A 24,011-nucleotide genomic window follows, 5' to 3' on the forward strand; every position below is an offset into this window, starting at 1 on the left:
TATTAAAAGAAAATCTTTACTTCCAGCTTTTTAGAGGGTGATTGAGTTAAATGGGTGTTAACAAAAAACAAACAAAGGCAAAGGGTTTAATAGTCTGAGTAAAAATCACTTCCCCTCTCCCCTCAGATAAACAGGTTTCACTTGCTTGCCATCTGTGAGGCCATAACCCTTTCAGTTCTTCAGTTGTCCATAGACTCTTCCAAGAAGAAGAAGAAAAGTAGTAGTAGTAGTAGTAGTGAGTTTTTCATGTGGAGACCATGCAAGAAAAAAAAAGTCTGGTGGTGTTTATTAAAGAGATGAACCCGTTTGTTTCCCGGGAAGGTTGCCTTTAAAATACAAAGTCATCCTTTACATTAAACAAAAAATACTTCTCAACTGTGGGGGTATGGAGTATCAACTATAGCCTGAGCCAAAGCAGCTCTCTGTGGCCAATAAAAGTGAACTACTGAATATCCTGAGAGTCTTTCCACTCTGGATAGATTTTGTCATCTTTGACAATTACCCTCCAGACAGTGGCACAAGCCACTGGTCCAGTCACTCTCCAACTGGTTTTTGTTTAGCTTTAAAAAAAAAAAAGTGTGGGGCTGTGGGGGTAAACAAATGTTTTCCATTAACATGTATTTTCTCTCTCAAAGGATCTCTCCTATAAAGGCCGTCACTGGCATGAAGCGTGCTTCAAGTGTGCCAAATGCAATCACTCTTTGGTGGAAAAGCCTTTTGCTGCCAAGGATGAGCTCTTGTTGTGTACTCAGTGTTATTCTAATGAGTATTCATCAAAGTGCTTCCACTGTCAGAAGGCCATTATGCCTGGTAAGATAACAAGGACTCTTTGCTACCTCTATGAAATGGTTATATTGCACTTTTAATTAAATGCAAGCACTTGGATAGTTAAGCTGACAAGTATAATTTCTTGGCTTTCAGTACTGCATGCAGGGGACTATCTTCCCTCATTTAATCCTTCTGTCAGTTAGTGGGGTGGAGGAAGGCGGATACATGCTCATCTTCTGTGATCTAACATTGCATGTGTAATTATATTACACCCCACAAGGAATAATATTACAGTCTTGAAACAGAATCAGATTTGCCCACATAGACTCATTGACTTTGCCTACACTGGCAATTTTCAGGAAAATTACAATTAGACTTGCTACAGTGGGAGTGCTAGTATGAGCATAGGGAACACTACTATCTGTATTTTTCCACTGTGTCATCTAGACCTTCAGGGATCAGACCTGGTTACAGGGTTTTTTTGCATGGAAATTTTTGTTGTTGAAAAATGGCTTCTTCAAAGATGGAAAAAAAAATTAAAGAAAGTTTCAAGATGTTTTCTATGATTAGTTTTAACTTGAATTTATATCAGATTAAATTTCTTAAAATTATCAACATTTTTAACCTACCAAACACTGGGTTTAGTTTTGTTTTTTACTGAAAACCAGTTTCAAAAATGATTTCAGCTTTAGGGGGGGAAAAAAATCATAAAAAACCACACAGGAAATTAGTCTTATTTTGAACTCTGCAAAACTTAAACCACTTTGGAATTTCTAAAATTTGTCACTAAACCACTTTCTGTTTTTTTCAACCAGCTCTATTCAGGATTTACCATGGTGGTGTTTCTGCATCAGTTGGGCAGATTCAATGCTAACTCAATAGTGGGAGATTCCCTGAAAATACCATGCAACTGAAGAGACAATGGCAGCCCATATGTGGCAAGATGAACTGGCTTGTCTAAGGCAGTGTGTCTCAACCTTTTTGATACCAGACACAGCTCACTCCCTTCCAAAACTGTGACAGGGAAATCTCAGGGACCGGTCCTTGAGAAACACTGGTCTAGGGCATTAACAAATAGGATCTGGCAAACATTAAGAGAACCCAGTGGGAAAGGAGGGTTGGCTAATTTTTCAGGAGACCTTGGTTCCAAAATACTTAGGCCTGGTCTACACACAGTTTTTGTATTGGTATAGCTCTTTTGGTTAGGGATTTGATTTTTTGTTTGTTTGTTTTTTACTGGTTAAACCCATAGTGTGGATGAAGTTATACTACTTTAAAGGTGCTATAGTTCATTTCCCTTCCCTTACAGACATAAACAAGGCCCGGTCTACACTAAAAAATTAAGTTGGAATATCTACATCGGTCAGAGGTGAACAAAATCCACACCCATGACCAACATATCTAGGCAAAGCTAAGCCCCAGTGTAGACAGTTAGGTTGACCGAACGCTTCTGTCAACCAAGCTACTGTCATTCGGGAAGGTGGTGTTCTTAGGCTATGTCTCCACTATCACTTATGTTGGTGAAAAAACACCCCCCTCCTCCCAAAGCGACATAAGTTTCACTGGCATAAGTGCTCATGTGCACAGTTATATGTTGGCAGGAGAGCTTCTCCCGCCAACATATTTACCAACAATCCTTTAGGTGGATTTATTATGTCTATGGGAGAGCTCTCTCCCATCAGCATACAGCAGCTACATGAGCGATCTTACAGTTGCGCAGCTGCATCGGTACAGCTGTACCGCTATAAAGCTCACTAGTGTAGACATGGCCTTACAGTGACAGAAAAAACCATCCATTAGTGTAGGCTACATCTACACTTCAGGGTTGTATTGACATCGCTACAGTGATGTAGCTACCAGTATAATCTCCCTAGTGTAGGCATACTCAAATATAAGCACATTTTATGCCAGCATAATCGCATCTGTACAGGGGTGTTATACCGCTTTAACTACACCAGTATAAATAAATGATTAGGGTGATGTCTAAAGACTTATCTGCACTATAATGTAGTTACAGTGCTGTAGTGCTATGACCCTGTAGTGTAGGCACACATTACAGAGACAGGAGGAATTTTTTCTGTTGATTCTGTTCTCAATCCTTTCATGAATTGAGAACTGGTTAAAAGACAGGGAACAAGGGGTAGGAATAAATGGTAAATTCTCAGAATGGAGAGGGGTAACTAGTGGTGTTTCCCAAGGGTCAGTCCTAGGACCAATCCTATTCAACTTATTTATAAATGATCTGGAGAAAGGGGTAAACAGTGAGGTGGCAATCTCTGCAGATGATACCAAACTGCTCAAGATAGTTAAGACCAAAGCAGACTGTGAAGAACTTCAAAAAGATCTCACAAAACTAAGTGATTGGGCAACAAAATGGCAAATGAAATTTAATGTGGATAAATGTAAAGTAATGCACATTGGAAAAAATAACCCCAAGTATACATACAATATGATGGGGGCTAATTTGGCTACAACTAATCAGGAAAGAGCTCTTGGAGTCATTGTGGATATTTCTATGAAGACGTCCACGCAGTATGCAGCAGCAGTCAAAAAAGCAAACAGATGTTAGGAATCATTCAAAAAGGGATAGAGAATAAGACGGAGAATATCTTATTGCCCTTATATAAATCCATGGTACGCCCACATCTTGAACACTGTGTACAGATGTGGTCTCATCATCTCAAAAAAGATATACTGGCATTAGAAAAGGTTCAGAGAAGGGCAACTAAAATGATTAGGGATTTGGAACTGGTCTCATATGAGGAGGGATTAAAGAGGCTAGGATTTTTCAGCTTGGAAAAGAGGAGACTAAGGGGAGATATGATAGAGGTATATAAAATCATGAGTGGTGTGGAGAAAGTGAATAAGGAAAAGTTATTTACTTGTTCCCATAATATAAGAACTAGGGGTCACCAAATGAAATTAATAGGCAGCAGGTTTAAAACAAATACAAGGAAGTTCTTCTTCACACAGCGCAGTCAACCTGTGGAACTCCTTGCTTGAGGTGGTTGTGAAGGCTAGGACTATAACAGGGTTTAAAAGAGAACTAAATAAATTCATGGAGGTTAAATCCATTAATGGCTATTAGGCCGGATGGGTAAGGAATGGTGTCCCTAGCCTCTGTTTGTCAGAGGATGGAGATGGATGGCAGGAGAGAGATCACTTGATCATTATGTGTTAGGTTCACTCCCTCTGGGGCACCTGGCATTGGCTACTGTTGGCAGACAGGATACTGGGCTGGATGGACCTTTGGTCTGACTCAATATGTACCATTCTTATGTACTAACTCCACCTCCCTGAGCAGCAGTAGCCCCATTGACAGATGCAGTCTTCCATCAGCCTAGTCATGTGTACACCAGTGGGTAGGTTGGCATAGCTACATCTCTCAGGGGTATGTAATTTTTACACCTCCTAAGTGCTGTAGCTATGTTAAGTTACATTTTAGGTGTAGACCAGGGCTGACAGGGTCTTACCACAATTGTCCTTTATTATTGCTTATTTCTCTACACTACAAACTACCCTATAGTTTGGCATAAAAAATGGCATGAGTGTTATCAGTCTCTGCTCCATTTGGGAATAGTAGAAAAAAGTTAAAGTACACTGGCAGAGTGACAAGCTTGCCTGTTTCTCCCTTGTGTACCATTAACATCTCTTATTTTTCTGATTACTAACTTCAGGATGATAAGCCCCAATAGGCAGGGTCAGCAAGGCCTGTTCTCTTACCCACTCTGGTGAGTGCTAAGTGCTCAGGGGAAACTCCAATCCAATGATGTTAAAGCAAAACTGACTCAGCAGCTTCTCCCCCATCCAAAACGTGGGCACTCTCCTCCCTGGAGCATGTCTATTCCTCCCCTGCAATGGGGGACAATTAGAGGTCCCTGATCTCTCAGCACTGAGGCACTGCCAGAGGAGAAGGGGAAAATTGCAGTGTGGAGTCACTGAAAGAATCACTATAGTACATGGGTGTGTATGGGTTATGACTTTGTAGATGAATTGGGCATAGGGGACAATGGTAATCAGGGGCTCAAAAGCAAGGGTTTTAGCAGATCTGACTCAACAAACAAAGTGCAAAATTTGAGCTTTCAAATCTCCGTTGATAGATATTTATATAGGTAGCTTCCTTTGGGGATTGCCTCAGCACCTGAGATGTACCAGACCATCATGTCCTGGACCTTTGACAATCTGTATAGGGTGGAAAAAATTTAGTGATCTGTGGTGAAAATGATCAGCAACACTAAGAGACTGTGTCATTTTCTGCATCATGCCAAAGAAATTAAAATGAATTTGAAGAGAAACGAATGCCAGCCTGGATTGAATGAGATTACTTATGCAGGACTTGTATTCATTAGCAAAGGAGTTTGACCTGACATAAGAAAGTTGGAGGAAATTTGTGTATGTGAAAAGACCTCAAAAGTAGGAGAAATTCATGGGCATGCGAAAATATCTCAGCAAATTAATCCCTAGTTTGTGAAAGTGAAGTGCTCAATCTAGTGTGCTGCTTGAGCACAGGATAGAAGGGCACTGGGATGACTGACAAGAGAAAAACTTTTGGGAATTAATACAGTGTGTCACAGGAGAACCTGTCCTAAAATATTTTGATACTAGAAAAAAATCTAAAATCTCAGTTTATGCAAGTTCAGCTGGATGGGGGCTGGGTGGGAAGAGCTGTCCTTCTGCAAGATGATCACTTAACTTCAGCGGGACTCACATGTATGTTTTGTTTTTCAGGGTCTCGTAAAATGGAATTTAAAGGAAGTTGCTGGCATGAAACCTGTTTTGTTTGTCAGTACTGCCGGCAACCATTAGGAACAAACCCTTTGATTACCAAAGACAATGAGAATTATTGTGTGCCATGTTTTGAGAAGCAGTTTGCTCACCACTGCTACTCCTGCAAGAAGGTAATTAACCAAACATAACCAAAGGGAAGAGCTAGAACACTATGAGGTGCTACTACACTCTTTTTAATGCAATTCTGGACAAGGTAACCCAATTTCAAAACATATGCACAGTAGGACACTATAGGCAGAGTTTGATTACAAAAACTACAAGGTTAAAATAACCTCTGTAAATGCCATACATTATACACACCTAGAGGTTTTCAATCTGAACCAACATGAAGCAGCAGGAAGTGCAGAGCACAGCCACATGGCATACAAGTGACCTTTTCACAGGATGGCACCAAGGGAGTTAATAGTTAAATAGTTGATAAAGTTGATAGTTTCATATCAGAGCATAGGAGGACAAGTGGTGTAGCAGAATGGAAGTTCACACTGTGTGCTTTGCTCTGCTAAAGAGTGTAAGAACGTTTTACTATAATGTTTACTTATTCTGCCTATTTCTTACTTAGTCAATATAAAATATTTTGGAAAATGTTTTAAAAGTCGCTTAAGAGCTGCTGAGGGGTTGAAAATGAGCCTGTAATGAACAGAATTCTCATACCATCCAAACCTAGGGTCCTCATTGCTTCCGCTGCTGTTAATTATTGGTGTTACAGTAGCACCTAGAGCTCCCAATCAAGAAGTAGCCCCATTGTTTAAGTACCATACAAACCCAAGTTAAGGAATGTCTGCACTGCATCTAAGAGCTTTGATTCCCAGCCAATGTAGATAGACTTGCACTAGCTCCGCTTGAGCTTGTGTGCTACAAATAGTAGTGAGGACTTTGGAGCACAGGTAGTGGTTCAGTCTACCCACGGGAGCTTAGTAGCACAAGCTGCACTCATGCCGCAATTTCCACAGCGCTATCTTTAGCAACCTAGCCTGAGCAGAGCTAATGCAAGTCTGTCTACCTGTGCTGGGCATCACCCTTCCCAGCTGCAGTGTAGACATACTCCTAGAGATGTGGGAGGTCCATGAACCCCCCCATTCGGGGAGGCTACCCCCGGCCCCATCTCTTACTCCCCTTCTCCCCTCCTGGATACCCAAGCCCCCCACCGTGGCTGGAGGAGCCCTGCCCCAGCTACCCTGAGTCTCAGCCTACTGCCTACCCCAGCCAACCTGCCCTGGTCCACCGGCCGGCCCAAGCTCTGGCCCGCCTACCCTCCCAGAGCCACTGGCCCCAGCTACCCTGAGCCCACCCAGCTGCCCCAGGCTGCCCACCGGTCTGCCCCCACGGCCCCGCCCCAAGCACTAGCCCACCTGCCAGCTCACCCACCCTAGCTCTCACCGGCTTCGGGGGTGAGGCTGACCAAGGGCAGGAAGAGAAGCAGCATGGGCGGGGCCACAGGGGAAGAGTAGAACATGGGAGCAGGGCCTCGGGGTGGAGCGTAGGCGGGGCCGCAGCCTGGCTGTTTGGGGAGGCTCAGCCTCCCCTGGCCTACTATATCCACCACCTCCATCTTTGGAGATATCCCCTGCACCGAAGGGGATATCTAACTGTTCTAAATAGAAAAGGGATGGTCCAGCGGTCATGGTACTAGCCTGGGAGTTGGAGAACCTGGATTCTGTTGCTGCTGTTTCACAGATTTCTTGTGTGTCCTTGAACAAGTCACTTAGTGTCTGTGTAAAATGGGGATAACAGCTCTCACCTACATCACACAGTGTTGTGATAATAAATGCACTAGAAATGGAGAGGTGCACAGATAGTACTGCAATTGGGGCCCATATAAGTACCTGCCATGGAACCAACATGAATAGCTTATGCAGCTGTATATTCATATCAATCAGGCCCAGTCAAGATTAAAAACCAAACTGAAAACAATTGAGTCTCTCTCTCTCTCTCTCTCTCTCTTTATATATATATATATGGCAGAGAGAAAAGAAATAAGAGGATTTATTTTAAATAATACCACACACCTTGGGAATTCCTAGTTTAGACTAGAGCTCAAATGTTATCTGAATTGTGGAAATAATGAAGCATTTTGGTGTTGCAGCTGATTGCTATAGATTGTTGTCCATGCTTTCATTCCTTTGTTTATTTGCTTTTTGTTGCTGCATCAGTTGATAACTACTGGTGGAGTGACGTACCACGACCAGCCATGGCACAAAGAATGCTTTCTGTGTGCTGGATGTAAGAAGCAGCTGTCAGGGCAAAAGTTTATTTCCAAAGATGACCATCCATACTGCCTAGACTGCTTCAGAAAGCTTTATGCAAAGAAGTGTGCAGCCTGCAACAAACCCATTACTGGTGAGTCTAACCATTTAAAGTAGACCAGCCACTAAAATGTTATCAGTGCAGTCTCAGGTCAGATGTCTATTAACTAACACAAAATATTCCACTTGTAATTAAATAATTTCACTTACTGTGAATTTTAATGATCAGTTTGCTTAAAAAACACTTCCTTGGTATGACTACTCTGTTAGTAGAACTTGTGTTATGAGCCTCTGGGTTGGTTAACCTAGATTAGGAATTGTTGAACCCGGAGTCCCAATCTGGGGCTCCAGTTTCTACATGGCATCATATAGGCCCGACTTCAACCACCCATATCCCAGACTTCCTAGCGCTCTTCAAAAATATGGCCGATTTAGCCCTTCATTCATGGTGCAGTGTATGAAAACTTGACTGTCCACCAAAATTTACTGTTTAGAGGACAAAGAAATTCGGCCTGTGGGATTGTGGAATACTTTTGGTGGACTCACAGAACACAAGTCCAGCAGGGCAACCTGCAAAGCAGTAGGGTGTGAACCCTGGGTCACAGCTTGACTCAGGCTCAGACTCTCTGCCCCCATGAGGTCCTGGGTCTAGGTCCTGGGATCCTGGGTCTAAACCCTGATTTAGCGTGATTTGTGTGTGGACAGAAGGGGAGTTAGGCTTGAGCCTGAGTTCAAACCCTGGGCTTGCATTGCAGAGTAGAGACACCCACTGATAACTGATTTTTTAGACAAAGGATATGCAGTAGATTTATTCTACAAGGATTTCAGTAAGGCATTCGATACAGTTCCACATGGGAAATTATTAGTTAAATTGGACAAGATGGGGATTAATCCAACTGAAAATTGGATAAGGAACAGGTTAAAGGGGAGACTACAGTGGGTCAGACTGAAAGCTGAACTGTCAGGCTGGAGGGAGGAAACTAGTGGAGTTCCTCAGGGATCCATCTAGGGACCAATCTTATTTAACATTTTTATTAATTACCTTGGCACAAAAAGTGGAAGTGTGCTAATAAAATTTGTGGATGACGCAAAGTTGGGAGATATTGGCAATATGGAGGAGGACTGGGATATCATGCAAGAAGATTTGGATGATCTTGAAAACTGGAGTAATAGAAATGGGATCATATTTAATAGTGCAAACTGCAAGGTCATGCACTTAAGGACTAACAACAAGAATTTTTGCTATAAGCTGGGGACTTATCAGTTGGAAGCAACAGAGGAGGAGAAAGACCTTGGTGTACTGGCTGATCACAGGATGACTGAGCCATCAGTGTGATGCAGCCATGAAAAAAGCTAATGCGATCCTGGGATGCATCAGGCGAGGTATTTCCAGTAGAGACAGGGAAGTGTTAGTACCATTAGACAAGGCACTGGTGAGATTTCATTTAGAATACTGTGTACAATTCTGACCTTCCATGTTTAACAATGATAAATTCAAACTGATGCGGGAGCAGAAAAGGGCTACTAGGATAATCAGAGAAATGGAAAACTCACCTTATGAGAGGAGACCCAAGGAGCTTGTCTTGTTTAGCCTAACCAAAAGAAGGCTGACTGGAGATATGATTGCTCTCTATACATGTATCAGAGGAATAAATACCAGGGAGGGAGAGGAATTATTTCAGTTAAACATCAATGTTGACACAAGAACACCTGGACATAAACTGGCCATCAGCAAGTTTAGGCTTGAAATTAGATGAAGGTTTCTAACCACCAGAGGAATGAAGTTCTGGAACAGCCTTCCAAGGGGAGCAGTGGGGGCAAAAAACCGAACCGGTTTCAAGACTGAGCTTGATAAGCTTATGGAGGGGATGGTATGAGGACTCTGCCTACAATGATACATAGCTGATCTGAAACTGCTAATAATAAATATCCCCAATGGTCAGTGATGGGTCACTACATTGAGAAGGCTTTGAGTACAGACAGTTGTTTCCTAGGTTCCTGGCTGGTGGGTCTTGCCGAAATGCTCAGGCAAGACTGTGAGGACTGTTTGCCTTCCTCTGTAACATGGGCTACTGGTCACTTGCACATTTCAACTAGAGTAAATGGTGGATTTACACAGACTATCCTTTCCTCCCTATCTAGTGTAGGAGTAAGAAAACTGATAATCTCTAAGGATACATCTACACTGCTATTTTAACCCTCCAGCTTGAGCCCCACAAGCCAGAGTCAATTGACCTGGGCTCTGAGACTCAGTGCCACAAGTTGTTCTTTGCAGTGTAGACATACTGGTATAGATTATCATTTTTCTGACTCCTCTTCTAAATAGGGAGGAAAGGATGGTCTTGTGGTTAAAGCACTGGACTGAGACATGGGAGATTTTGATTCTGTTCTTGATTCTGACAGGCTTCCTGTGTGATACTGGGTAAGCCACTTATTCTCTCTAGGCCTCAACTGCCTGTTTACAAAATTAGGATAGTAATAACCTGTACCTCACAAGGGTGTTGTGAGGATAAATTCATTCATATTTGTAAGATACTGAGGTGGCCATATAAGTACCTACATATATACACACTAGGGCAGATCCTCAGCTGGTGTAAATTGTCATAGCTCCATTGACTTCAGTGATGGGAAGATGATTTCAGTGAAGCCAGCTGAACATCTGTCCCATGGTGTCTTGTGACACAAAAGGGGCTCTCCTGTATTCATCCTCCAATGCACTCAAAAGGAAGAAACAAAATCTATTTGATTCTCTCTATAAAGCTCTTCGTTATAAAACTTACCCCATTGAAGGGACAGTCTGTAGACTCACAGCCATATGAAAATGAGCTCCATGAACCAAATTCTGTTCCTAGCTAAGTAAATGCAACCCCATCCATTTAAACCTCATTACTACTAAATGGCGTGCCACAGATGTAAATGAAGACAGAGTCTAGCTCCCCTCTACATTACATGCAAGATACCTTGTTGGAACATGTAAATCACATGTCATTCAGTACAAACTAAGCATTACATTATTTTTATGTACTAAAAGCGCTTCTCTTGTGGTTTATATAAATGTCTTGTACATTGTTGGAGTGGAAAAAGCTGCAAAATGAAGTTGAGTGACTCAGGTCCCTAAGGATACATGAAGAGACACTTAATAGTATCCTACCTCTAGTGGGCACACAAACATATCATACATTATTTCAGTAATCAGGTTTTTTAGAAATAAAACTAGTACAATTGTAGGTTAATTAGATTTAACTGTTCTGTGCAGCTAAGGCACATTTATCAAAGTAAGAGATCTTGCCACTCATGGAAAAGTTGTATCATGATTTGGCCCTGTGTGCTTAAATCATTTATAATTCAATGTCAGGTTAACACTCTGATTATTCTGAGACCATTAGTTGAGACTATTAGTAGTGAATCTATTACTCCTCTAACCCAATGATGAAGTGTAATGGAGCCAGCTAATTACAGATGTCTGATCCTCATATAAATAAATCAAGGAAAGTGAGGGGAATTTCAGTCTGCTGTGATAAGATTACAAGGTGGGGGGCAGGAACAGATTCAGGAATATCTGAGACAGAAAAAATCTTAATTAACATGTTAACCTATAGAGTTCCACAATTCACCAGTATACCCAAGGGTACGCTTTTTCTGGGAGCTTGTGTTTCACATAGCTCAAATCTAGTGACTTTCAGTTTGAGTCCTGGACTATGAAAAGCCCTAAATCTCAGAGACACTAAATTGAAATGTCTGAATTAAACTTCGTTTTGCACGAGAGCCACACATTACCCATGATTTCTATCATAGACGACTCATGCCTCCCCATACTGGGGGGCACAATCTAAAGGGGAGGACACGTGAACACCCCCCATGTCTCCTCCCTTGACCTACACCCAGCCCAGGGCCACTGCACTTTCCCTGCCCATGTTATCTGAGGGGGGTGGGAGGCTCTGTCCTTCTTCCACTGCACCTCCCCCTGGCATGTTTGGCCACTGTCCCTGGCAGCTGGACCCAGGCACGAGACCCTACATGCTTCCTGTACATGTTGCCTCTGATGTCTATGGCAGTTTGCTGGAAACTGGGTGCAGGGTAGTTGGAAATGCCTGTAAACCTTAGTGGATGTTTTGATGAGCCAGGTACATGTGTAGAGGCCATAATGGGATATGAAAAGTTTGGGGCTTTTTTGTAATCATTTTTCCCATCTCTAATTTTTAGCTCCTACTATGCATATGTTGGGCATATCTATTTCTACAGGCTATTTCAAACTGTAGGATGCTTGTAGATTTCAGTGTGAACGAAGACAACATGCTCTATTAAAAACAATCTATTTCTGATCTCTTCTAAAATATATTGAATTCCCTTTTTTCTAATTTCTTTTTCAGCTCTTGGAGGTGCCAAGTTTATCTCATTTGAAGAGCGCCAGTGGCACAGTGACTGCTTTAATTGTGTGAAATGTTCCATTTCGCTGGTGGGACAAGGATTTCTCACCCAGCAAGATGACATCCTCTGTCGTGAATGTGGTTCAGCTGCATAGTTAGAGAGAGATGCGTTATTCTCGCATGCTGTAACCAAGTACTTCCTTACCCTGCAGTCAGAAATTCATGTAAAGGCCATAAGAGTTATTTAGTCATTCAAGTTGCTTTCCAACAGCAGTTCAGTTCTAGCACAGTGCTCAGCTGCTACATGCATGCCTTATATCTTATAAAAAAATTTTTACACAGTTCTGGTTAAGAAAACATTTCCAAAGAAATTTCTATATATATTTTAATGGAAATACAGTATGTGTGTCCTTGTAAAACAGTGCACTCTGCTGTTGGGAGCTTTAGAATTTTATATTATCCAAGAACAACTATGAAAAATCTGTATTTGGAAGACATAATAGATGACCTCATTGAAGAAAACGTATACCAATACTCTACTGATACAGACACTCAGGTGGAAAGTGGTGGTGGTGCATTCCCCACTAGGCCACAATATTTAATGTGAACAATGTCCCTCTTCTCTCTGTGCCCCAAGGCTGCTGGGCAGACAAAGGAGGCTGCTGGCAAAGCAGTCATTTCACTACGTGCAGAAGGTAGGGGGTTGTTGTACAGAAAGGAAAAATTTCCACCACTCCAGAGGGGGTGCTACTTCTCTGCCTTGTAAGACAGAAAGGAGTAGGAGAAATGGATGCTCACCAGCAGAGAGAGTCAAGAGTCCACTCATGGCCAGGAGGGTGAGGTGAGGGGACAGAAGGCCATTTGCTCCATAATTTACACCGCTGAATACACTATAGGGCAATTAAAAAGCTGTATAATCTTTGCTCCAAGTTGTAAGTCAGAATTCCTTTGCACTGCTCTATGCTTAATCAATGACCTACTCACTTTTTCCAGTTCTCTGATTCTCAGTATACTGAATGTTAACTAAGCAGCTTGCAAAAATGTGGGGCTTAGCCAAGCAATTAATTGTGTGTCCAAAATTTCAGGTGCATATTTCCACTACGTGCATCCGACGAAGTGGGTATTCACCCACGAAAGCTCATACTCCAATACGTCTGTTAGTCTATAAGGTGCCACAGGACTCTCTGCTGCTTTTACAGATCCAGACTAACACGGCTACCCCTCTGATACTATTCATAGATTGTTTTTGGAAAAAGTGTCTGTAAGTGACATTTTAATTACTTCCACTTCATAGTTGCTTGTAGCAACAAATTTCTGTTTATCTATTAGGACACTTTACTAAGAACTACATATAAGTTGAATAACATGGGTCGGGGGAGGGGGGAGATTTCTTTACATTTTTTCATGCATTAGGATTAAGGAAAAGAGGAATTGCCAGACTGTATCAGATCAATGGGCCCATCTAATCCAGTATCCCATCTCCAACAGTGGCCAGCACCAACTGCTCCAGATAAAGATGCAAGAAAATCCAGAGTGCACAACTATAGTGCATGTTGCCCATCCTGGTAGTTTCTTACTAATACCTACCACCAGGGCAGGCCCTAGACCAAATGGCACCTGAGGCAAAGTGCCCCTCCCCCTGGATTTTTAAAATTTTGAATCCCTTATTTTTTATTCAATATGTAGCCCATTTCACAACTTTGATGCACAATTTCCATGTATGATTTATCCCTGTCACATAAGACAATAAGTTTGCATGCTAGGATCTCTAAATCTATATTTATTCATGCCATATATAAGCAAATAAAAAAATTCATTTCCTCTAATCTTAGAGAAGCTTTTTAATTTTAAGAATTGAAATGTACTAACTTCAAGAAATTGAATTGTGCACCAACATTGGGTGGACCAGTATTAAATAGTGTTACAGCAGGTGACAGCCTTAGAATGTTAACTCTAGTCCTCTAGTACAAAAGGTTGCTTCTCTTACCTTTGCCTTCCCAAACGGAAGCGCAGTACCAGAGAGCTCCAAAGACTGGCCAATGGCATTTTCAAGCAATAGAATAGCAATTGATGTCAGTCTGTTGTCAGCCATCATCGATCAAAGATAGGTTTTAAATGAGACTGAGCTTCAAAAAGCTGCACTTACCACTCACAACTGTGATCAGCAGTGTGAGCAGAATCCTTAAAGCTATCCACACATTAGGAAAAGCGGGGAGGGGTAGCTCAGTGGTTTGAGCATTGGCCTGCTGAACCTAGGGTTGTGAGTTCAATCCTTAAGGGGGCCAGTTAAGGATCTAGGGCAAAAATCAATACTTGGTCCTGCTAGTGAAGGCAGGGGGCTGGACTCAATGACTCTTCAAGGGGCCCTTCTAGCTCTATGAGATAGGTATATCTCCATAAGAAAAAGAAAATTGAAGTATCCTTCAGCTCTGCATCATGAATGAATTGGAGAACTTGGAGTGGAAAGTGCTTCCAGTGTTGCAAAATGTGATGGATGCTGTCCAATTCAATATAGAGGTAACTTTATCTTTGACATCTGAACATTCCCCATGTGTCAGTATCCTGTTAAAGTCCATACAATTGTTCAAGTGTTTTTCTGTCCGCTAGCAGCTTACTAAGGTCACACACAAAAACCCAGGTCTTTTTGTGGTGCTTCATTTGTCCGAACCTTCCTTCAATGGACATTCGAGCAGTGTCAATGAGCAAGCAAAAAAACTCCCTCTTGAATTTTTCTTCCGAGCTTCCTATCAACTCATCTCTGCCCTCATAACCAAACTGTCTCTGTCTTCTGATAAATATAAGTTTCCTTGAAGACAGGCTCAATTCCTAAGTTTTCTGCCATTTCTTTGGCAGCAGTGATGATATCTTCAAATCCATTGTCTCTGTAGGCCACAACAAAATCAAGGCAGCTTCTCATCAAAGTAGTAAGAGTTGTGATACCCATCGACTGAGTTTGTAATGCCTTGCTAACAACGTTTACTTGGAACAGGATATTGTGCCAAACCACAACTGAGACCAGAAATTTGAAGTCAGTGATCTGATTTGCCAAGTTGGATTCTGGCCTTGGCTTTACTCGACTGAGCCAATTCCATCAGGGCATCATAAACCGCAGTCACTTGGTTCCTCACTGGCCTTATGCTGTCAATGTGGCTCTTCAGCACGTGTCATTTAGCGGTTTCATGGTCAGATTTGTAACATTGTCCACGACAATGCTGAAAATAGGACATATATCCTTTGCAGTACTGCGAAAAGAGATACTGAATCTAAAGAAGATGCCGCATCTGACACAAGTAGGTTGCGGGAATGGCAGCTACGAGATATGAAGAAAGGTCTTGGATTCAACATAAGAATCCTTGCCTGTACACACCACTGTTTTTTTCCCTTCATGTTCGCACCATTGTCATATCCTTGGCCCAGCAGTCCTGAAACTTTATTTTAATTCTCATCCAAAACATTCATAACCAGTTCTGTTAGGCCTTCTCCAGTAGAGTTTTCTACAGACCAGAAACAGATAAAGTGTTCCTTTACTTGGATACAGCCATCCTTGTCGTCAACAGATCTTATTGTAAATGATATCTATGATATCTGACTAATGGTGGGAGTGTAGTCCATTATGACAGCATAGTGCTTTGCTTTGCTGAACCATCAGACAGTATTAGGGAGAGCAAAAATCTGTGTTCCACAGTCTTAGAAAGTCATCAAACATTACATGTTAAGTATGGCAAAAGAAGTAATAATATTTCTTTTATAGTGTTGTGCAGATAGGAGTTCGATAGATATCTCTGGCATCTCATTACATATGTTCTTTATTAGTTGCTCCTTACACTCTTCAAGTCTTAAAACACTTTCACAATTACACAATAACATAAGGTTCATAATATCACAGCTAGGCCCTCACTTCACTTTGTTCTTATATCTCACTGACTGACTGGCAATACCCCACCCCTTATATACTCCCCAAGGACATAGCTGACAACAGTCTACAAGGTTCAAGGAAAATGTAGTTATCAGAAAGTCTGTAAGGTTCCATGAGATTCTATAAAGGTCCAGAAGAGTCTAGAACAGGGGTCGGCAACCTCTGGCACGCGACTTGCCAGGGTAAGCACCCTGGCGGGCCGGGCCAGTTTGTTTACCTGCCGCATCTGCAGGTTCGGCCGATCATGGCTCCCACTGGCCACGGTTCGCCGCTCCAGGCCAATGGGGGCGATGGGAAGCCGTGGCCAGCACATCCCTCAGGCCGTGCCGCTTCTCGCTGCCCCCATTGGCCTGGAGCGGTGAACCATGGCCAGTGGGAGCCGCGATTGGCCAAACCTGTAGACGAAGCAGGTAAACAAACTGGCCCGGCACACCACGGTGCTTACCATGCCAGAGGTTGCCGACCCCTGGTCTAGAAGGTTAGTGAATCCACATACAAAATACCTGAAACATTTTACTTCAAACACTCTATTTTCCCTTTTGTTGCTAACAACAAAAACAGCACCTCAAGTCTGGCACCCCAGGCAGTCGCCTGGGTTGCCTGCCCCTAAATCTGGCCCTGCCTACCATTGAGTGGTTGGTTTATGCTCTGAAGCATCAAGGCTTATATCCCTTCTAAACAAACAAACAAATAAAAATCTGTTCCAAGACTAGTGAGTTGCAGAGCTGAACTACAGCCCCTTTACAAAAAAGAGCTAGTTTTAGTTAAACTTTTTTTTTGCTTTGTCATCTTTTCAGGATATAAATAAATAAAAATTACACTTGAATCTGCCATCGGAATCAATGAGCTCCCTCAATCAGAGCGCTAATGTATAGTTTCCAAACACTATCTTAAAAATGCAACTGCCTTTTCAACACCGTCAGACCCTGGTCATCGGTGGACAGGCTCAAACCTGGGGCTTCTTGAGCTCAGTGCATGAGCCTCTAGCGCATGAGCTAAAAGCCAACTGCCTGTTAGCTGAGGCTGTAGAATTGCCTCATTTTATCTCTCTCTCTAAGTGGTCTTGGTGCCACTAGATGGGACAGAACACCACATCCAGTATGTGTGTGAGTTACACCTTGTCTAAACTAGGATTGTAGTACATACACCTTTTTTCCTAGTGTAAACATGGCTTGAGTGTCACCTTCCTGTCTGCCAAGCCACCTCTCTCTTCTCCGGAAAACCCATTTTCCAGAAATCCATCCATCTTTCTCATCATGAATAGTTTCTCCTTGCTCTCACTTTGAACTGTGATCTAATACCTTATCTTATGTGTTTGCCTTGTCTATATTAAGACTGTCAGTGCTTTAGAACAAGGAGCATGACTTATTCATTTTGTTAAGAGCCATGTACATTTACCAGCATTATAGCAATGATTTTTAATAATATTATTTTGATTACAATCGATAGGCCAAGAGACCAATGTAGTTTTGTTCCTGTATCTCATTTATGTCACTTTGAGAGGATTTAATCTGCTTGCTGAGCTTTTAAAGTAAAAGTGTCTATATTAAAGGCCAAGTAGATTAGTGTTACAAATGTTCCTTCCCTTTGTTCCATGCTTTCATGTCATTAAACTATCATTATACTGAGCCATTGAGAGTGGTGCAATGAAATACTTGAGGGCAGGTTTTGTACCATTTACCACACTCTTGATGTGTTTTAAAGCACATCTTACTCACATTAACTTCAGGAGCACATGTGTCCTTTTAGGAGCTGATCCAAAGTCTATTGCCATTAATAAGAGTCTTTTCTTTGACCTCAGTTGCATTAAGATCTCATTCCCTTATTTAATTGAAAGTGGTAATTACATTAAGAAGACAAAAAGAAAAGTACACTATATGAAAATAGGCCAGTGCCAAACTGCAATAGCATAAAATCTATGTGGATAATAACTAACCACAAGTATACAACTCTCTGTTTTCTAGTCAATTAAATATTGATTTTTTTGCTTAATGTGGTGGTGGTTTAGGTTTTTAGTGTCTTCTGCTAGGAGAGCTTTTATCAGAGTTTATTTTCTGATTTGCTTCTGGCTTTCTGTTTTACTCCCACTGCTTGCCTTTCCTTTCCTTTCTTATACATCAGATACAGAATCTTGATAAGAGTCAGGATACCATAAATAGAAGTAGGTTGTGTAGCCTAAAATAAAAATTGACAAATCACCTGATGTGACCATTACCACTGGATATGGGAGCTGCACATCATTTAGTTGGGGGAGGGGGGGCGCGACTCTAATGATGCGGTTTAGGCCCATCTATTCAACCCTGTCTGAACGATGCTCTACTTCAACCAGACATTGATGCAGAGTGAAATTCTATGGCATGACACATGCAGAAAATCACACTAGGTCAGTGGTTCTCAAACTGTGGGTCTCAAAGTGGGTCGTAGCCCCATTTTAATGGGGTCACCAGGGCTGGCGTTAGACTTGCTGGGCCCCGGGGCCGAAGCCCAAGCCCCACTGCCCAGGGCTGAAGCTGAAGCCCGAGGGCTTCAGCTTTGGTCCCCTTCCCCCACCTGGGGCAGCGAGACTCAGGCTTCCATCCCCACTCCTGGGGTCAGGTAATAATTTTCGTTGTCAAAAGATGGGGGGGTCGCAGTGCAATGAAGTTTGCGAACCGCTGCACCAGATTATCACAGTGGTGCCTCTTTTCTGGTCCAATCGCTATGAAACAAAATTTCTGCCATGACTCATCCAATTTTTTTTTAGAAATACATTTTAAATTGTTTACCATTTTTCATAGAATATAGCATTGTCAAGTCTGAAGATCTCAGTGCTTTCACATTACATAAATGAGTGCTAAGAAACAACAAACTAGACTACAACAAATGTTAACCAAAGTTCTGTTCACCATCAAATTAAGATTTTTCTGCTCTATGGCACCAGCTACTGGGATTTAATAAACAAAATATTATTTACTTTCAGCTTAGTGGTGTATAACCCTGAACCTGGTTCAGTTTTGTTTAACTAAATCTCAGTGTTTGTTTGAAAGCTTATATCTGTATTTGTTTTTTCTAAGCCATTTGAGTAGGAATGGGCAAGAACACCAGAAAATCAAGTGCATGAAAAGTCATGGATTCTGCAATTTATTATTTCATTCCACAGTTTTTCTTAAGTTCTCAGTTTTATTTTGTAAGTGAGTCTAGGTCTTTTTCTTGTGTAAGTACAACTGTCCAGTGGAAGATATTCATGTTACTTTTTGCATGATGACGATAATTTTTCCTATGTACACTGATGCACTATGTTCTGTTCACTTCAGTTCAGAAAACTGTCTAGCTGTAAGACAACCTATGCAGGGAAGGGGGGTGGGGAGAAATTTGGAGGGTGTACATTTTTCGCTCCTTTTGAGATATATATAAATGTGGGTTGAAATAGATTTGGTTGGTTGGTTGGTTTTGGTCTTTTTAAAGTCTTTTTTCCCGTGCTTATTTTTTGCATTAGAAATTCTGATCACATATATCTAGAGCTCTGTGGGTAACTAGAGATCTTAGTTCACATCACATCTACCTGGAACTCCATGGGTAACAAGAGAAGTTAGTGGGATTATAAATTCATAATAAACTGTCAGCAAAGTAATTGCAAAGTGGAGACTTTATTCAGACTATAAAACTTGGCCGGGGGGGGGGGAGGGAGTGTTGTAGGGGTTTTTATTTATTTATTTAATTATGGACTGGGACTCAGGCTAGCTGGGCTTTGTTACCAGTTCTGCTCTGGCCTGCTGGGTGACCTTGGGCAAGTCACTGTCCCGCTCTGTGCCTCAGTTTCCCCATCTATAAAATGGGAACCCCCTTTGTAAAGCACTTTGAGATCTACTGATGAAAAGTGCTAGATAAGTGCTTTGTATTATTATGAACATCTATTTTGCCTAATGCCTAATAAACACCTAGGAGAAAGGGTATTTTTGTTAAAGATTGGCCATCCCTTCACATGGAGGATGAGCAGGCCCCAAAAGTCCTTCAGCAAAACTAGGGACGACAAGACTTGATCATTCTAGTGCTTCAAAAAATGAAAACTTTCAACTTTCTGGATACATTATAAAATGAAAAAAAAAAAAGGAGGCGTGAGGCTGAAAGCAAATTTTTTAACCTTTCCTTTGTACATAGTGTTGTTGTAGCTATGTTGGTTCCAGGTAGTAGAGACAAGGAGGGTGGGGTAATATCTTTTATTGGACCAGAAAGCTTGTCTCTCTCACCAAGAGAAGATGGTCCAATAAAAAAATATTACATCACCCACCTTGTCTCTCTGATATCAAGTCATCTTAAATATTAGCAGTAGCAAATGTATTAATTCACTCCTTCCCACCATACTCACCTCCATGAGCTGAGCTGAATTTCAGTGCCTGTTGGGACCCATTTGAAAGTTAACATTTCACATGATCGATTGATGGGGGAAAATGAACTGGAGACGAGGCACTTTAAGCGCTATTGGAGACTAAAGAGCATATCTAGTAATTGCACAATATTGCTCCTGGAATGGATAGACAAGCATCACAAACAGGAGAGATGAAGCGAGAGGGGCTTATTCTTATTTTTTACAACTCGTATTTTGGGTGTACAAGATTCATTTCTCCAGTGAAACCCTCACACTCCCTCTCCACCCCAGCATCACACTGGAAAAGTGATAGCTCATGATAAGCTAAACTGTATAGTGCCCATCACCGGTTTGGGAGCTACCACAATATAAACAATAACAGTAATAAAAATGTAAGTTAAGGCCTTCCTCAGGGCTACCCAGTTTGCCTTGGTTTTTCTGTCTTTTTCATTTACATTGTATGATCTTCAGGGCAGAGACTGTATTTTTGTGTCGTATACTGCACTGAGCATACCGTCAGCATCTAATATGATTTAAATAGCATCTTTTAAACACAATTTGGCATCCCATGTACATGGAGAAGTATAACTTTTAATTGTGCTTTTGATTATGCTGAGGCAAGACTTGGTCACAAGCATCTCATGACCCAGGTGAACGTTCACAAAGAAATGGGTTTAGGCTAATACCGTACTCGGTCCTAAGCCAAATATTTTTGGTAAAAAAGTGACACAAAGAGCAGGGGTTGGCTTACAAATGGGTCTACATAAAAATTTGATGCTTTTAAACTCTATGGAAGTTATACTACTCTGTTGTTTTGTTTATCTGGAGTGTCTGCAGGCATGGAGCCCCTCGGCTCCCTGTGGACACTTCCCGCAGCTCCCATTGGCTGGGAATGGCGAACTGTGGCCCCAGGGAGCTGAGGGGCTCCATGCCTGCAGATGCGCCAAGTAAACAAAATGTCTCGCCAGCGGCTTACCCTGACAGGCTGGCAGCCAAAGTTTGCTGACCCATTTATTGATGTCAATACTGCAGCCTTTTAAAGTTGCAAAGGCCTTGTTTAGTGGACTAGATTGGCTTGAAAGGAATACTAAAAGAGCAGTGCTGCAGATCTGCATGACATTTGACCCATGCATTTCACAAAATGCTATGCCTTACAAGCCAATCAGAAAAATACAACGAATGATAGTACTATAGCACTGGTGTCAGTCTGCTACTGTGTAATTTGATCTCTTCATGCATTTCTGCCAGTGGACCTCTTGGAGCGTCTGCAGGTGTGCCACTTCCCCCAGCTCCCATTGGCTGGGAGCTGGCAAACCGCGGACACTGGGAGCTGAGGGGCTCCATACCTGTGAATGTTCCAGGTAACCGAAACGTCCAGGACCACTAGAGGCTTACCCTAATGGGGCAGGAGCCAAAGTTTGCCAACCCCTGAAATATAGGGTCAGCTTATGAAAGGGTCATACAGTTTTTGCTATTTTTACCTAAGCATCTTGGGGGGGGTTGGTTTATAAATGGGCAGGCTAATGAACAAATTTTTTTTAATGGTACTTCTTCAAATTTAAGATCTGCTGGTGATGGCCTGATGTTGAGCCCTAGATCTGTACTACCCAAGGGCATGGCTTCTTTGCAGAATTAACACAGGTGTTGCCCCCTAACCCAGCTCCTCTACACACACAAAACCCTCTGGCCTAGTGTGTTGGTGTTTTACACCTGGGCTACCTGGCACCTTTGGGGACACTCACTCAGAGAGGTTTATAGTGCGGCTGTTCACATCCAGGCTTGGCTAACCCAGGTGCTTAGTCCCTGATGTCAATCACCCAGGTTAACTCTGCAGTGAAGATATAACTCAAGTACCTTTAAGCCATTGTTGGGGGAAGATCCTCACCTGACCACTCCAAGCCTCAATAAATTCAGCCAAAATCTTGGCTTAGAATTCAGAAGAGCCACTGGAAATCAACAGCTGTAAGTGTTGCCCCATAACACTCAGCCTGAGGAGGGTGAAGCTGGAGCTGCTCCCTTCCCCCCAGCCTGGGAGAGGTGGGTGAGTGAAGAGCCCTGGAGCTGCACAGGTGAGGTTGGGGAAGCAGAATCAATGGGGGAAAGGAAGTGGTGGCTGGAGAGGTTGGACAGGTGTGGTGGGGGGAGAACTGATGGGGAGTTGGAGGGGGTAGAGGTGAGGCAAGACCTCCTGCAGCAGGGACCAAAATCAGCTTCATAAATTTGGGTATGTTGGCAAAACTAATATTCTCTCTCTCTCTCTTGTGCACACACACACACACACCCCTACCTTTTTAAAATCTCATGACTTTGGGGCCAGTCTGATGAATTTCGGGGTCTATGCATGATTGTTTAACCTTTGGGGTTGACAGTACTGCTTACTACTTGAGAGCACGCTCTTCATTTATTTTTAAAAAAAACAACACACCACCACACACCACAAAGACAAAGCAAGCATTTAGTCAAACATTTTTCCAGGAAGGGTAACAGTCTTGGAGTAGTAAGCTCTAGCTATCAACGCAGATGGTCATAAAAGTTGTTAGTATGAGGAATAGTACTGACCTCAACAGATACCAAATCTGTAACCCAAATGATGGGCCAGATTGTGCCCCTGGGGTCTATGCACACAGAAGACCTTTGCATGTTGATCTCTGTATTCCAGCTCAAGAGGCAGGGTCAGTCAGTTCTATTTATGGGCACAGAGATAAGGTTATTTGGGTGACCTTTTTTGCATTCCTACAATTCGAAAAGTTTGGGTTTCTTTAAGTTTGATCTTAACTCTTGACTTTCCGGGCTTTCTAATGATGGAGGTTTTGTTTGCTTCATTAATTTTTTAAAATCACAACGGTCTTATATATTATTTTAACCCTTAAATTACTGATAGACAGTCTCAGCCTTACTGCCTCCCCTCGTCCCCCAAGAATGTGTATTATGAAAGTGACAAGCCAAGTGAGGGAATCTCTTTTATTGGGCCAGATTCTGTTGGTGAAAGAGACCAGCTCTTGAGCTACACAGATCTCTTCTTCAGTTGCTCATCACTTCCTATTATAAGACTTTTTTTCAGTTGCTTATAACTTTGCCAAAATCTAGCCATTGGGGCTGAAATTTCTCATGCAAGTACCCACCTCAGGCTGATTTTTGGGTGGGGGGGAAATATTTCAGACACAATGATTCAGCGCTTCTGAGAATGATATAATATAAAAATGCCCCCACGCTTTGGATCATGGCCTTGAAATTTGCCAGAGGGTAGCAGTTCACACAGGCTCAGTAGAGACTTAGGAAAACAGGTAAAAATCTCCAAAGATTCCATGCAGCGTGAGCATACTCGAGCCTTCCACAGCTCCTATTGTTGACTAGACTGCATATTGCCATCCCCACAAAGCAAGTGAGCATGCCGCAGCCCAGGGCTATGGGATGAGGAGGTTAGAGCACTGTCCCTGTAACAGATGCTCCAGGCTCTGCACCAGACTTGACATCGGGGAGCCTGTCTCTCCTGAGCTCTCAACAGCTCTTTCTCCTCATGCCCAGGCAGCCTGGAGAAAGAAGCCATCTGCTTCAAATGCAGAGGGGAAAAAAGGCTGACTCAG

The 24,011-nt window shown here is 42.3% G+C and overlaps 1 protein-coding gene across 4 annotated transcripts in view; it reads left to right on the forward strand.

Moving 5' to 3' along the window:
- Window positions 1-13,962, forward strand: part of FHL5 (four and a half LIM domains 5) — a 35,692-nt gene extending 21,730 nt beyond the window's left edge. For all 4 annotated transcript variants that reach the window (XM_045008453.1, XM_045008455.1, XM_045008451.1 and 1 more), the window contains exons 3-6: window positions 636-810; window positions 5,497-5,666; window positions 7,707-7,893; window positions 12,170-13,962. In XM_045008453.1, coding sequence (XP_044864388.1) covers window positions 636-810; window positions 5,497-5,666; window positions 7,707-7,893; window positions 12,170-12,321 — 684 coding nt within the window. In that variant the 3' untranslated portion in view covers window positions 12,322-13,962. The remainder of the gene's footprint in view (window positions 1-635; window positions 811-5,496; window positions 5,667-7,706; window positions 7,894-12,169) is intronic.
- The last annotated feature ends 10,049 nt before the right edge of the window (window positions 13,963-24,011 follow it).

This window comes from Mauremys mutica, chromosome 3 (assembly GCF_020497125.1).
Source record: "Mauremys mutica isolate MM-2020 ecotype Southern chromosome 3, ASM2049712v1, whole genome shotgun sequence".
NCBI classification, from domain to species: Eukaryota; Metazoa; Chordata; order Testudines; family Geoemydidae; genus Mauremys; species Mauremys mutica.